Source organism: Sinohyriopsis cumingii, chromosome 17 (genome assembly GCF_028554795.1).
Source record: "Sinohyriopsis cumingii isolate HCF-2022 chromosome 17, ASM2855479v2, whole genome shotgun sequence".
Classification (NCBI taxonomy): domain Eukaryota; kingdom Metazoa; phylum Mollusca; class Bivalvia; order Unionida; family Unionidae; genus Sinohyriopsis; species Sinohyriopsis cumingii.
In genome coordinates this window covers 110348485-110365096 of record NC_142977.1, presented here as the reverse complement: position 1 = coordinate 110365096, position 16612 = coordinate 110348485, and the positions used below count along the sequence as shown (strand labels likewise).

General features: G+C 37.0%; 1 protein-coding gene across 2 annotated transcripts in view; it reads right to left on the bottom strand.

Annotated features, from left to right (window-relative positions):
• Positions 1-3492: 3492 nt before the first annotated feature.
• Positions 3493-16612, bottom strand: part of LOC149779660 (uncharacterized) — a 55989-nt gene continuing 42869 nt past the window's right edge. For both annotated transcript variants that reach the window (XM_089940477.1, XM_089940478.1), the window contains 3 exons: positions 7778-9118; positions 7285-7309; positions 3493-6221 (listed from right to left, as the gene is read on the bottom strand). In XM_089940477.1, the coding sequence (XP_089796603.1) occupies positions 5896-6221; positions 7285-7309; positions 7778-9118 (1692 nt within the window). In that variant the 3' untranslated portion in view covers positions 3493-5895. The remainder of the gene's footprint in view (positions 6222-7284; positions 7310-7777; positions 9119-16612) is intronic.

Sequence of the window (16612 nt, the reverse complement as noted above, 5' to 3'; positions counted from 1 at the left end):
CGGCGACGGACGACTCAAACCGGGTGAACATATATCGGCGGTAACATTAGTCAAAGACGGTTTTATAAGGTTGGATAAATCGGTGACCGAACTTGACGCGCAGGTGAAAAAATCTGTCACCGAGGTGAAAAAATCTGTCACCGATATACAACTCACTACCGCTAGTTTTTTTGGGACCCCGACGGTAACCGAACCGAATCTTGCGGGGATAAAAACTACTATTTCGGAGTTTACAACGCTGTCGGGCCAATTTTACACGTTACGAAAAAATGTTAACAGGATCGATGACAACTTTGATAAATTCTTTGGTAAAAAAAATACCAAGCTGGATGAGATTACAACAACTATAAATGATATCACTGCGTATAGACAGGAAATAGAAACAATCAAAACTGATGTTGCAGCGAACAAAAGGAGTGTAGACGTGCATGAACGGGAAATAGAAATAATCGGCGCTAATGTTGCAACGATCATAAATAATGTAGACTCGCATACACAGGAAATAAGAACAATCAAAACTGATATTGAAGCGAACAAAAAAAATATAGACGCGTATTGGCGGGGAATAGGAATAATCAAAACTGATGTTGCAGCGAACAAAAAAGGTATAGACGTGCATACATATGAAATAGGAACAATCAAACTTGATGTTGCAGCGAACAAAAAAAGTATGACCGAGAATACACGGGAAATAGAAACAATCAAACTTGATGTTGCAGCGAACAAGAATAATATGGACGCGAATTTGCTGAGAATAGAAATAATTAGAACTGATGTTGAAGCGATTAAAGACGGACTACCGAGAGTAGCAGAGCAATTCGAAAAAATAAAAACCCCTCATGAGAACATCATCAACACAGTATACACAATTCGGCATGGATCATTCGATTGGACTCCTACACAGAATACAGTAAATATCACCGCAACTGTTAAGGGCATTTATCGATTGACACTGGTTTCAATGATGCAGTTTAATATATTATCGTCGAGTTCATCCGGGTTTAACAATACAATATCAACAATTATAGACAAGAACGCAACTGAACAGTTTACAATTTATGCCGTTGATGGAAATTTAGCCGGGGCAAACATCACATGGTATGTGGAATTTGTAGCGAATCTAATTAATTAAAAACACTAGCTCTTTTAAAATAAAAATGACCACCAGGGTAATTGAATCAGAGGTATCACCGACGTCACATCAATATCGATTCGATACCGCAAAAGAATTCTCCGCGAATTTGAAAACGCTTTCCGAACAATACCGCGCAAAAATAAAAAAATACCGCCGAAAAATAACCGCCATCGACGCGGTCGTGTACTCGGTGTCGGGTATAGTAGCCGGTACCGGTGTTATTTTATCCACGGTGACCACGATAGCCCCGATCGCTGTTCCAATCGCTATCTCCGCGATGACAACAATTGCTGGAGTCGCCAACGCAATCACTAAAAAGATATCATCGTGTTTTCAGAAAAAACTCGACGAGTATACAGTAAAACATCAAATAGTATCCGACGCGTACTCGAAATTATCCGGGTTGATCTCGTTGTCGATTGATAATTTGTTCATATCCGATGTTGAATTCTCCACGATGGTCCAGTTGTACAGCTCCGCGATGTCAAAAATTGAGGATTTTCAACTGGAAGCCGGAACCACTTCAATGGGCTCTGGTTGTTGAAATTAGACACTAAAAACAACGAATAATAATAATGTCGCTGAACCCCGAAGGGTTTCAATTACTTCAGCGGATCGCGGAGAATACCACTCCGGTACAAACAAATATGATATCGATAACGTCAACAAAACCCGAATTCAGTGTGAACTTTCCATCACCGGTTCCAGTGAAGGAAATAGCGCTGGCAAAATTGCGAATATATCACAGTTGGCCTAATATCCGAGCGGACGCATTTAACGGACAACAACCTAATAACTCGCTGGTTTTTGCATGGACAAATAAACCCGATGGGACCCCAGACTGGAAGGAGGTTACAATACCAACTGGGTCATACCAAATAGAGCAAATCAATAAAGAATTTCAACGCAGGATAAAATCGATCACAGGAAAAGAATCAAAAATCGCTATTACGGTTCATGAACCGACGTTATCGTCGACGATTGAAATAAGCACACCGGGGTATATGGTTGATATTTATGGTAGTTCAATAAGAACCATACTAGGATGGCCTAAGAATCCACCTCATGAAATCCCCGCGGACTTGCACACGAATAAGCAATCGTTTCATGAGATTACCCCCCGGTATCGACCTGATTGGTCTATTATAAAAGGCGCGTTATTACCCAGCAAGTTTATATTTCGAGACAGGAATACCATGCAATGGGAGTTTCCGTATAAGAAAACTCCTAAATTGTTCGCGTCGACCACAGTTGGTTTAAATGATATCACTGATGCGTTTGCCGAGATTAATCGTATTTACCAATCACAACTAGAACAGCTACGGAAAACAAAAGCACAAAAACACGTTGAGGTGTTAAATCAACTTATATCAGACATGGAATATATCAATGAACGAATCGTTAAAACAATATCCGATAGCAGCGATGATAATAAACAAAAATTCATAACCGAGTATAATATCACAGAAGCCAATTTACCCGATTTCAAGTTTCCAGGATACAACGCACCAGAACTAAGAAAGTCTCTTAATGATTTTCTCACCCCATCAACTATCCTCAAACACGATAACGGAGATGATGGTAGGCATATTGCTCCATACAACGTAAATATCGCATCGGTGATAGCGATCAATCTAGTGTGTGATGCTATCGAAGGGAGTTACCAGGTGGATACCAAGCAATCAAATCAGGCTCAACAGGGGTATATCCTTTATTCATTTTCACCAACAGCCCCTCCGGGATTCTTAATCGTTGAGAGTCCGATTAATCCGGTCTATATGAGATGCCATAATCGGTTTTTAACGAGAATTAATTTTAGACTTACCGATCAGTCAAGTAACCTAATTGATCTACAAGAGGAGGAGTTAGTGATCACTCTGTTTGTAAGATCATAGCAGCAGGGGGGGCGATGACATCGACGCGGGACGCCCGATGATTACCACGGGAAAACACCAACGAGATGTTGTCGCGAAATATAGCGTTTTCGAGCAAAAAACGCTAAGTCTCCATTTGCCAAACGGAGACTTTATTTTTTTTTTGTTCGAAAAGTGAGATTTCGAAGGAAGGCTCTATTTGTCGTTTTAAAACCTTAATCAAATTTTGTCGAAAAAGTTGTCCGATTCGCCCCCCCCCCCCCCGCTGCTAGTTATTTGAAGAAGAAATTAAAATGAAACTGAGTGTCTTACTCGAATCGTCGTCATCATCAGCATCGTCAGCAGCAGCATTTCGTTCCTTGAGACAGTTGGTAAAATAAATGAAAATGACAACTTTTATAGTTTGATTAATCCTATTCAACAGCTAAAGAAGGTGATTGTATTGCATGCTTACAGATAAACAAAAAAAAAAAAAAAAACCGCTTGAGAGAATAACCGCAATGCTTTTATTTATACTACATGTTGATAAGCACAACCATTACTCTGTTATCATAAACATAAAAGTGGCACATTATATGAAGAAAGCAATTAATACATTTGAAAGCAAGACATACATGTATATAGCGAATTATTCTTCACCAAGAGAGTGGTAATAAGAGAAAATAATCATTAAAATGATAAAAGAATGCGCATATTGTCAAATGAGTAAAGAAATTAATTACTGTAAGTTGTAATAAAATGCAAATGTTGAATCTATAAGTAACATGCATATTGGAATATATATATATATATATATATATATATATATATATATATATATATATATATATATATATATATATATATATATATATCTGGAACGCGATTGCATGATTAGCCAGTTCCGTTTCCAATTTTTCTTAGCATTCTGGAGTTTTGTGTGACTCTGCTCTTTCTGTAGAGATTAAAGGGTTGATGGTCTGGGTGGAGGTGCAAAGAAGCAGGGTAAGGAAATCATTAATAAAGATATTAATTTAAATCAAAGTAAGGAATTAATTCTGTCATGGTAAAAACATAAATATGCATTCAATTGGTATATTGCATGACATAAAGAAGAATGTGATACAATTTGTGACTTTACAAATATTTCTCCTTGAAATATGAAAATCAGATACTATGTAATTATTACTTAACGTTGAGATATTGCGCGAAGTCCATTCAAAGACAGATCTCAAATGTATCCTTGTATAATGTTAATAATTGAAGGAAATAAATGTAATTAATTTACAATTAAACTAAACAGTTTGGCAGTATATATTGTATTATATATTATATAACTGTGAAGAAAGGTGACATGTACTAATTATGCAACTACTTAAGAAAGCACAAATCAAAATTAGGAAGAAACTGTACATAATTCAATGCTTAGCTAATTGTAATTATATTACAATTGATTAGACTTGAAATTATAATGCGATGAAGCCTTAGATTCTACTCAAAATATTCAGAATCGTCAACTATTGGCTTATGTGCCTTCCAGGTTCACGTTAAAATATAGCAACTAAAACTGAATCTTTCAGAAGATTAGTTCATTTTTCGACAAATCTTTTTCCACAGCTAGTTTCCATGCAGAGATGACAAATAGAATTATACTCTTTTCTCTGCAAGGTAATCAAATTGTATATACGCGAAAGATTATAATAACAGGCCCTGTACAATATATGATCCGAGGAACGACACATTTATATTTTTCCTGCTATACCCAATTAACGAACCAAGCAAACGAAACCTAAAACTTGGTTGATCTCAGAAAAACATACAACAAACGTTGACAATAACCTGGAAGGGGCCCCGATTGGCCGAGTGGTCTAAAGCGCTTACCGTTACGGATCACTGCCGTCCACTGCCCGGGTTCTTCCTCCACCATTTAAACTTGCCGCTATATATAGCCTATCTTGTACTGAAAAATGGTGTTAAACCCTACAACTATACAACAACAAATACCTAAAAACAATTCGATGATTCGTAATTACCATGCTATTTCGACGTGCACCACTCCTGAACCGTTTCCAGAACAGCGTGTGTGTGTGTGATTTGGATTTGTAATGTAGGTTTAACAATTTTTCAGTCATATCGCTACGATGTCTGCAGTGTGTCAGTTTATAGTGATGTCTAGCACTGGGGCATCATGCCGCAGACACGTAACATCATGTCCGACCCAGTCACATTATCCTGACACAAGGCAGACCAGTCCTAACACTAACCTCTTAATGCTGAGCGCCTAGCAACTGTTAGTACCATTTTTATAAGTCTTTTGGTATGACCGTTTTCCTAACGGAATGAAGCCTTATTATGGTTGTATTATTTGTCATATATTTTGCAACTACCCTACCTCATGTTACTACTCTAGTTCAGCTAGAAAAATATTTTAGGTCATTAACGACTGAATTTTAAGAGACTGAAAATGATAGCAGGAAAAATGTTGAAACAGTTAGCCTCGAAAAAGAAATAGTTGGTTATTTAATTTGAATGTAATTTTCACTATTTTGTATTTTAAGGAGTAAATCTCTTTTCCATAACCTTTAAAATATTGAAAGGTTTTGGATACCGATTGCAGTTAAGCATGTTATACGATAATAAGTTTATTTTCAATGTCTATTAAAATAAATAACAGCTTTAGTGTATCATTTGAGCATTTAAAGTACGCCATTAGAAAAGGCTTCATAGTTTTATCACAGGGAGTGTCTCTATATACCGCTTGCATTTATATAACCACACATACAGGGATATGCTCTCGGCAAACAAAACATTTTTCTAGTTCGCAAAATATTTTGATCACTGTAGTTTCCATGATTTGTACATGGATACACCGTTCCCTAGAAAGCAAGCGAAGCATTTCATCGAAATTTAGACATTTCCCTCCATGACATTTTTAAATTGCTCTTCATCTACTCTACACCCACTGTCTTTAATTGCGCAAATTAATTTTCCGAAAGTTGCCTCCCTTCCAGACTTTTGTGCCCATATCTTCAGCACCTGGTAGATTCTACCACACACATTTTTCGGGAAATCCTCCTCGACGTGGTCTATCTCTATACTTGACAAACCGAGTTCTATTCCCAGCTCCTTCCACCCAATTCCGATGCACCTTGCAATTCTAGACATTTGTAAATCTGAGAGGGGCTCGTCGTGTTCCTGTTCTGTCACATTCCCCAGCCGTCCCCACATGGTTTCTGCAATGAAAATGAAAGAAGATTTTATGTGCAGGTCTTTTTTTAAATGCATCATATTGTTTTCATCCAGAGAATTTCATTTGTGACTCAGAGACTCATCTCCAGTATGTTTTAATAAAATGCTAAACAAACGGACAATACAGCCAGAAGTAATTTTGTCTGAATTCATAAACTAGATGTTTTCGTATTCATAAGCGAGTTTGAATTTGACACCATATTAGCCATACGAATTTTACACCATATTAGCCATAAGAATTTGACACCATATTAGCCATAAGAATTTGACACCATATTAGCCATAAGAATTTTACACCATACTAGCCATAAGAATTTTACACCATATTAGCCATAAGAATTTTACACCATATTAGCCATAAGAATTTTACACCGTACTAGCCATAAGAATTTTACACCATATTAGCCATACGAATTTTACACCGTACTAGCCATAAGAATTTTACACTATATTAGCCATACGAATTTTACACCATATTAGCCATAAGAATTTTACACCATATTAGCCATAAGAATTTTACACCATACTAGCCATAATAATTCTACTCCATATTAGCCATAAGAATTTTACACCATACTAGCCATAATAATTCTACTCCATATTAGCCATAAGAATTTTACACCATATTAGCCATAAGAATTCTACTCCATATTAGCCATAAGAATTTTACACCATATTAGCCATAAGAATTTTACGCCATACTAGCCATAAGAATTTTACACCATATTAGCCATAAGAATTTTACGCCATACTAGCCATAATAATTTTACACCATACTAGCCATAAGAATTTTACACCATACTAGCCATAAGAATTTTACACGATATTAGCCATAAGAATTTTACACCGTACTAGCCATAAGAATTTTACACCATATTAGCCATAAGAATTTCACACCGTACTAGCCATAAGAATTTTACACCGTACTAGCCATAAGAATTTTACACCATATTAGCCATAAGAATTTTACACCGTACTAGCCATACGAATGTTACACCATACTAGCTATAACAGACAAGTGAAAAGCAATTTAATGTGTATTCTTACCGAAAGGTGAACATCCACTTCCAACCTGAAAGACGAGTTTGATTTTATGTTAAGACATAGTAATAATCTCTTTATGACGATGACTTGTTTTCACTGATTCAATCAAAAGTGAGACTTAATCTTTATCATATCTACAATAAATAAAATAAAAATTCCGTGAATAATTTATCTCAGTGTAAGATGTTCTTTATCAGAACGTGATGAAGATTAACATAGTTTTGTTCATGGAATATGTATATGCCAAAATAAATAGTTAATTGAAACATAATTATTCAAATCAGAATGAAACATTTAATTAACTGCAATAAATAAACAGCAAAATAAAAAAATAAATGAAAAGGAAAGAATTAAAACTAACTTAGTGACTCGGCATAGTAAAGCATATATTTTCAAATGTTAAACTTGCCCACTATACATATGTGTGTGTGTGTGTGTGTGTGTGTGTGTGTGTGTGTGTGTGTGAGTGTGTGTGTAAAGTCTAGCCGATCCTTACCTTGTCTGGAAACCAATCTTTCAGGACATCTCTTGTGTCAATAATATGTGGCTCGTGCCTGTCAGAATGTTCAACACAGCTATATTGCCCTTCTTCGTGGGCCAGCAACAATTCCTCAACGTCTATGAGACCCTCGTTTTCAGAGACGACATAGATATCCTGAAAGTCAGGGCAGAGAATTCGACACTTGAATGGAATAGTTCTTTTCTCTTCTTCAGCTTCACATTTATAATTTTTTGACATTGTTTCCTTTCGTTCAGTATGTGACAGAAATCTGCTGAATTCTTTCCTCAGCGTACTGTCGACAAAACGTCGTACTTGATCACAAAGTCTTCCATCCAGATTTTTCATAAAAGAAGACACCAGGGAAATTTTAATAGCAATTACGTCACCGAGATGAAGTACTGTCAGTCGGTGTCTAGATGCCCCAGTCGATATATCAAATATGCCACATCCACAAAACATCAGAAACTTTTTGCCTTGCCTGGACACAGGCCATTTAGCAATGCATGTAGCTAGAAGGCGGTGAAAAACTGATGGTGGCAGGAAGTTCTTCTCAAACGTAAAGCACAGTATCGGAGAACATGTCGAATCTTTTCTCTTGCCACAAGATAAGAAACTCTCATCCGGAACCGTCTTCAGAAGACATGGTATGAAGTAAATAGACAATTCCTCCTCCTCTTGACCGTCTTCCGATACTATCCTTGCTTTTGCAATCATGCCCAATTTTTCCATGTAACTGAGGAGCTCTTTCTGGTACTTGATGTACAAATCGTCCTTCCTTGTTTTCCAAATCTGTGTTGCTAAAGAATCAGTCATGATGGCTGTCTTTGTCATTTGAATCCACTTATCATCAATTTCTCCAAATTTTTTTGAGCATCTTACGTCCGCCACGAGGCTACAAAAAGCATTTACGATCCACTGGGGGTCAAGAACGACTGTGTCCTGTATCGGTTGTTGGTCGTAATAAACCAGATTTCCGATACTATTTTGGTATGTCAAAAAGAGTTTGAGCTGCCTGAGGTCATATATTGGTGCCGGGCAGGTTCTGTCTATCTTGACCACATCATCAAAAGTTATTATAACTTTCCCCTTTTCCCGTTCCTCCATTAAACGATCTTCTAATTGAATCCATTTTGCTGGCAGTTCCTCATTCCAGTAAGGTTGTGACTTGGCTATGTTGAGAATTGTCTGACGAAGTTCAGGTATATTTGGATCCTCCTCAAGATTGCTGACAGCAAAAGTTTTTTCGTTAACAATCCCAGCAACTGCGTTACCCTGAAGGAGTTCACTTATTCCATCAAATTGACGTTGAATCTGATTGGCTTTGTCCTCTTCACTCTAATAATAATAATAATAATAATAATAATCATCATCATCATCATCATCATAATAATAATAATAATAATTATTATTATTATTAGTAGTAGTAGTAGCAGTAGTAGTTGTTGTAGTAGCAGTAGTAGCAGTGGTAGTATAGAATCCATTCTACCGTAGTTTCAAGTTGTTTTGTTGTATTCTGTTGTATGATTTAAGTCACAAAATTTCAGCGAGCATAGTATTTTAGAAAATTTAATGAGACGACAAATTTTTGCTAAATTTTTAAACACGATACAGATTTTATGACGACATTTTACTACTAATATATAACACAAACGCCTATGACTACTCATAATTTTCAATTTGTGGAAGTACTCAACATCTGTTAAAATAGGACCATGCTTTTTCAATTCTATTTTCAGACAAGAAGATGAAATCGCAAAACATTGCATCAAGAAATGTACCGCGAACGTCAGCATAAAGTTAATTGGATAAATATAATGTCTTCAGTATACTTGCATCACAAGAAAAGTCAAGTACAGACGTCCAACTCCTAGGCTAATTTTCAGCCAGCTAGGATTTCCTACTGGCCTAAAAGTTCCAAAGACCTGAGCAATTCGGTATTCTTTCTCGGCAAAGTAATATATGTCCTAGGTTTTCTTTAGTTATAGAGAAGCTTAGTTATTTTTCGGTAATAAAATGCAACGGATTTTTTTTTAAATAACACAAACCTTGAATTTCAAGCTACAGTCTCTCAGATCGATAGGGTTCCTTCTTAAGAAGTAAAAGGATCACAATACATGTACGGAGTTTTTCTAAAATTTGATAAATAGGACTCCACTTCTAATGCAAAATGAAATGCGAAGCTCAAGTCTATTTTTAATAATAGTATTCGGGACAATAAAGTTATTAGGGGTCTTTCTGTTGAAGAGGGGAATACATTTACAAATCTTGACAAAACTACGTTATATAGTGATAATTTCATTTGACCGAAAACAAAACACAATACATACATACACAATACATACATCTATTTTATGAAAGAAAACTTAACCTTAGAGGAAATGATACCCATATTAATGGAGTTCTTCCTAGGTAAAAATGAGAACAAATATTTTAAATTTGTTAAATTCTGAAATCTAGAAATCGAATAACACAAAATCTAAGTTTGAAAAATGACCTTGTCATTTGATCAACAATCCTACAATCAATGGGAGTTTCACTGGACTTAAATGAAATGCATAAGCAAAACCTTTATTTTGTTTAGTAAGTGGCAATAATTGTGTTCATTTTTATGCCAAGATAAATGCATGTATGGCATTGCATTGAATCTGTTCACCAGTAGTTATCATCACAATATTTATTTTAGGAACCGTTAACTGGATCATTCGAGCTCTGAAATGTAACAGGATATTTTCTTTGACTCACAGGAAAAAGTGTACCAAGTTACATCCGAATGCGTTCCTGAGAATTTATGCTATCATCTGGAAACGAAATGCATAGAAAAATCCTTAACTTTGAAGTTTTGGACACAAAGTCAAGAGGGTTATAATTTACGCCATGGGATCCACATACAATTTTCGGATTTAGATATGTTCGTTATAACTTAAAGTATCGTCTGAATAAGTAATGCACAGGTAGAATATATTTTTAGGCATCAGTGACCTTGTTTTATGAGTTAATATAACCGAATCTGAAATGGTTCTTCTGTGGACTGAGGGACATATATGTCTCAAGTTGTGTAAATTCTGTTTCGAAGGACTTTAGTTATCATCCAGAAACAAGACAAACGTAATCTTTAATACCCCGCAATCTTAGGAGGCGGTGTGTATAAGAATTATATTTGCAAAATGGAAATCAGCTAACATTACACCGTGCCAATATGCCAACATTCAAACCTCGATAAAGTTAATGTCACTAAAAACTATGATTTAAACTGTTTGGTTTTAATTTACGTTCGTGTACTAAACACGTATGCAACTAGCAGTTTTTTTATTAGTATATATATATATATATATATATATATATATATATATATATATATTAGGCATCTACTGCGGTATATATTATTGTTTGCTCTGTCTTCGTGTGATATATATTCATTCCAGTCTGTCTTCATTCCCAGGAAACAAACAAATAAAAAATATGCTCAATGATACTCAGCAAGAAATATAAAGAACAAAGGAAAACGTAAAGTCATTGCAGATAGTTTTGTATTGTTTGGATTTTTTTCTCCAAAATGAGTTAAAGTATGATGACTATTTAAAATCAAATAAAACCATTCTTCTTTTTGACGTCTTAATGATTCAATAATATTTAAAATTTCATTTTTCTATATTAGTACTTTTACAGCTTCATAGAAATAATGGACAATGTTTGGGTTATTTGTGAATAATGCCTCTCTGTACAAGAACTTTGTCTCCAAGAAGCATGTCCCTACCGAATTTTGTAATCAAGTTTCAAACTTTCCTTCCCGCAAGAAATAAATGATACCATTGCGCTAGTAGTGAAGTGGGCCACTTTACAGACAATGGGAATGTCCATGCTAAACTCCCCGGGCCACTTTACGCACGAAAGTTATATGAACAATGGGAATGTCCATTACAAGACCTCCTGGGCCACTTTACGGACAAGGGAAAGTTGAGTATAGGTTGGGTTTGTATAGGGACGATAGGAACGGAACAGGTGGGGTGAAGTCACGGTACTGGACATTGGCAACAATACAGCAAGTGGCTGACCTCAATCGGACCAAACAGTGAGAGCGGATAAAAGGTAGAACGCTGGCGGGGCGGGCCAGATAACTTTATAGAACGCTTGGTGGGGCGGGACATAAAACTTCTTTATAGAGAGAGACATAGACATATCACACAAACAAAAGAAATTCGCAAACACAAACACAAAAAGGGCAAAATTAACAGCTATCTTTTCGGGGCAATGGAGTGGCCCTGAAAAGAGCTTTTGAGTTTTTTCTTTGTCTTTTAATTTGTTCTTTTCCTCCAACAACTTCTTATTTTCTCTACTACATTCTTCTTCTTTTTCTTCTCCCCTTTCTTCTTCTCATCCTCCTCTATTTTGCTCTTTTCATTCTCCTCTTCTTTATTTTTGTTTTCATTCAAGACTCTCATTCTCTTTTTATCTTCTTCCTCCTCCTTCTCCTCCTTTTCCTGTTTCAACAACTCTCTTAGTTTTTACTTCGTCATCGTTATGTTGTTGATTGTTAAGACGGTGGGGACTTTACGCTCCATCCTCCATACTAACCAATATCTCCTCCACCATACCCAAATCGTCTACTGGCTCTTGCAACGTGTTAATTTTGTCAAGGTGGTTAGAAGCTATCTTTGTTTATTTAAAGTTTTAAACGCGCGAATGACGAACGCTCCGAATTATATTCCTGAAGCACGAACGTGAAGGAAGAGAACCATTACAATAACTTCACATATTATCTACTATCAACACAGAAGGGAAGAAAATAACCCAGTATCTAATATCAAAACAGAAGGGAAGAAAATAACCCATTATTTACTATCAACACAGAAGGGAAGAAAAAACGCATTATATACTATCCACATAGTGTAGGAACAAATTTTATCGTTAAGATAAAATACAAGCATACAAAAACACACAAACTTGGAATAGTCAAGGCTTCTCTCTGCCTTCTTCTTCTATTCCACACCCGTCGATCATGAAGTCGATCATGAAGTCTACTTATTTCCTGCCTGCGCTGCGGCTCACACTCTTGTTGCTATCTTTCGAACCCCTTTAACTTCTCCTCCCACTTTTCCATCTGGGGGCCAGCGGCTCTCGTTGGTTGAGGTACTGGCAGTGGCTGTTGTGCTTGTAGTGGCTGTGGTGCCAGTAGTGGCTGTGGTGCTGGTAGTAGTTGTGGAGGTTACTTGCCATAGGCTTCACCTCAGATATAGATCTTAGCATCAGCATCAAGAGTTTAGTGTTAGGACTGGTCAGCCTGGTGTCAGGATAATGTGGCTGGGTGGGACATCATGCTACATGTCTGCGGCATGATGTCCCAGTGCTAGACATCACTATAAACTGTCACACTGCAGACATAGTAGCAATATGGCTGAAAAATTAATGGATCCCTATTAGATATTTACAGGCAATTTTAGTAGCCCTAAGAAGGGCTTTTGTTTTTAGGCAAACGTTCTCCGTCTGTCCTCTGCTTTCCTGTATAGCTGGGCTGTTTGCTTTCTTCGTTAGTTTCTCCTGGAAAGGCATAACCATGAAGTTTAGCGATGTATTTAGCCGCCTCGGTCACCTGGCGTAAGGAGAACTCTGAGTAAGCTTCATAATAGAGCGCCAATTAATGTATTGGATTGCATTGACGAAGTGGCCCGCTTTTTTGATCTCATCAATTGCCTTTCCCAGTCCCATATTCCGGTAGACAGAGCCTTCCTTTCTTCCACTCTGTTTAGGTGGTGCATGGTCCTCAGCTTCATCGCCGCTGGACGATGATACTTCCAGGGCCGCTGCCAGCGTGGAAGTTTCAAATTCTTCCGGGTCGTCTGCCAACATTGCCTGGATTTGGCTGAGTATGTAGAAATAGCTGTGGAAGCTTGATTTAAAATTTTAGCCAGATGTTGTTTAAGAGACAAGGAGACGGTTAATAATAGATCAGGAAGACAGTATAGATAAAGATTTTTAAAAAGATTTTTTTCTTTTTTGTTTTTTTGTTTTTAATTTTTGTTTTTAATTTTCTTTTTTCTTTTTTAGTCTTGAATTCCTTATTTATTTTGATTCCTTATCTTATTGGTTTGGAGTGAAAACTTGTTTTATGGTTGTTTGTATGTTATTATGGAGTCCTGTTTTAATTCATACTTTCCTATTTTAATTTTTTGTGGCCTTAATTGGTTTTTATTATTCGGGCTATGAACGGCTGTGTCAGTCTGTGAACCCACGAGACCTAGCAGGTCGTTATGATTCCCAAACAGTGATTTTGTAATATTCATCCTTAACTGGTTTTTATTATTCGGGCTATGGACGCCTGTGTCAGTCTGTGAACCCACGAGACCTAGCGGGTCGTCATAATTCCCAAACAGTGATTTTTTTTTATTTTTAAAAATTGTTTTTTTTTTATTAGATTCGACCTGAACTGGTTTTTATTATTCGGGGTATGAATGGCTGTGTCAGTCTGTGAACCCACGAGACCGAGCCGGCCGTCATAATTCCCAAACAGTGATTTTGTAATATTCGTCCTTAACTGGTTTTTATTATTCGGGCTATGAACGGCTGTGTCAGTCTGTGAACCCACGAGACCTAGCAGGTCGTTATGATTCCCAAACAGTGATTTTGTAATATTCATCCTTAACTGGTTTTTATTATTCGGGCTATGGACGCCTGTGTCAGTCTGTGAACCCACGAGACCTAGCGGGTCGTCATAATTCCCAAACAGTGATTTTTTTTTATTTTTAAAAATTGTTTTTTTTTCATTAGATTCGACCTGAACTGGTTTTTATTATTCGGGGTATGAATGGCTGTGTCAGTCTGTGAACCCACGAGACCGAGCCGGCCGTCATAATTCCCAAACAGTGATTTTGTAATATTGGTCCTTAACTGGTTTTTATTATTCGGGCTATGAACGGCTGTGTCAGTCTGTGAACTCACGAGACCGAGCCGGCCGTCATAATTCCCAAACAGTGATTTGTAATATTTTTGACTCGTCTTTGATTTACTTTCTTAGCTTTTTTGTTTAGATTGGATTCGTGTATAAAACTTATGATATTTTCGAATGTTAGATTAATATTGGGATTTGTGTTCATCAAGAATTCTGGGTATGTTGCAGGGGATCCAATATTATGCTGTTTAACTTTAAACATGGTCAGACTGGAGACTTCACTGTTTATATTGCTCAAGCGCGGACGCGATAGAAAACATCCATACGGTTATTAACGTCGGAACACTATGATATTTGGTTTCATGTTGAGGGAAGGAGAGAAGCCAAAGAGCAACAACTAACCAACATATAACATTGAAGAACATTGTTATTTAACAAAGAAACAACCAACAACTAATAATAAAACAACTTTTCAAAAAGCACATTTTTTGACAAGGTTGGCAATGTTGTGTGGTCAAGCTAGACCTCCACTAAGGGAGGTCATTGGGCCAATGATGTACACTACATTTTCTAGCTAAATACAAGAGATATTCATTATAGTCACAAATCATCGACCAACTTTTCGTCGTTTCTAGAAGAGTCACGATCAAAAAGTCACTGAATGTTCTAAAGAATATCCAAGTCTGAATTGATGAAGAAAATGCATACATATTTTACACACACCATGGAATCTGTGCCTTGTAATTTCACGTTATTGAGTAGTGTCGTCCAGGCATTTCTTTTCATATAGTCAATGATGTCGTCTTCTAAAGGCGGCAATCCACACGAATCAAAATACTGCACACAATCATCTTCGGGGAAGTAGACGAATACCCATTGGGTTCCTGGGAGATGACTGTCACCTGTGTTGATGACATAAGCTTGATGGTCTTTAGACTTGCGACGAAGCAGTGCATCTTTAGCACACACGACACGATTCCAAGAAGCAGTGTACAAATTATTGTTTAAAAGGTAATAACGTTCCCAGGTATCCAATTTTTGTTTTTCCTGGTTTCAAAGGTAATGTTAGGTCATCAATTCAATCCTGAATTTTCGCTTGAAGATCTCTGACAAGTAATCGTTTCTTCGCTTCGTCTCTGCACTCTGAGCCAAAAGCATCGATGTGATGGATCTCTAGAGCAATCAGAGAAAGAGTGGAATGATCATATAAGTCTTTACACGACTGCTGCAACACGTTTTTTTTCGAGATGAGACCCCAAGCGTCCTACCGATACTCATCCAATTCTTCTTCTTGACTCAACATTGGACATGTATCATGCTGATTTTGACTGGGGTGATCGTTTTGACATTCTTAGCAATCTTACTTTGTCAATTCTGTAATTTTATCTGTCAGGAGTTTGGAAAACAGGACACCAGATATTGTTCTTGATCTTACCATCTGGACCTCATCATTATGTTTTCTTTGTCTTCCACGGTTTCCATGATATCCTACCATTCCACTGACAAAGATTTTCCATCATTCAAAGAGGTTAAGAGTCTTCCATAGCTTCTAATAGTCGAGAATGACTTCTCTCAATCTGTTGATTTCTACAGTATTGTCGAATTTGACATACAAGATGACATTCACCGCGTAAGGGTAGAGTTTCTGCAAGCTGAAGTTCCACACGCACTTAACCAGATTTTACAGGTGGAAATGCCCATTGTCGCTGCCTTGGTCTGGAGTGAAATCAATGTCCTTGGAACATATGATCCTCGATCTTGGATCGGAGACCAGCCGCAATGGTGAAAGTGTTCACTTTCACGCGTCGTATCGGATACTTGGCGGTCATTCTGCTCAAAGTGCGATTGATGTCGTTTCTCACTTACGTTACTTTTCCACGAGGAGCACGTAAAGTCTGGCTTGTTGGATTATGGTTTTGTACTTGTTGGCATGAGCCATCAAATGG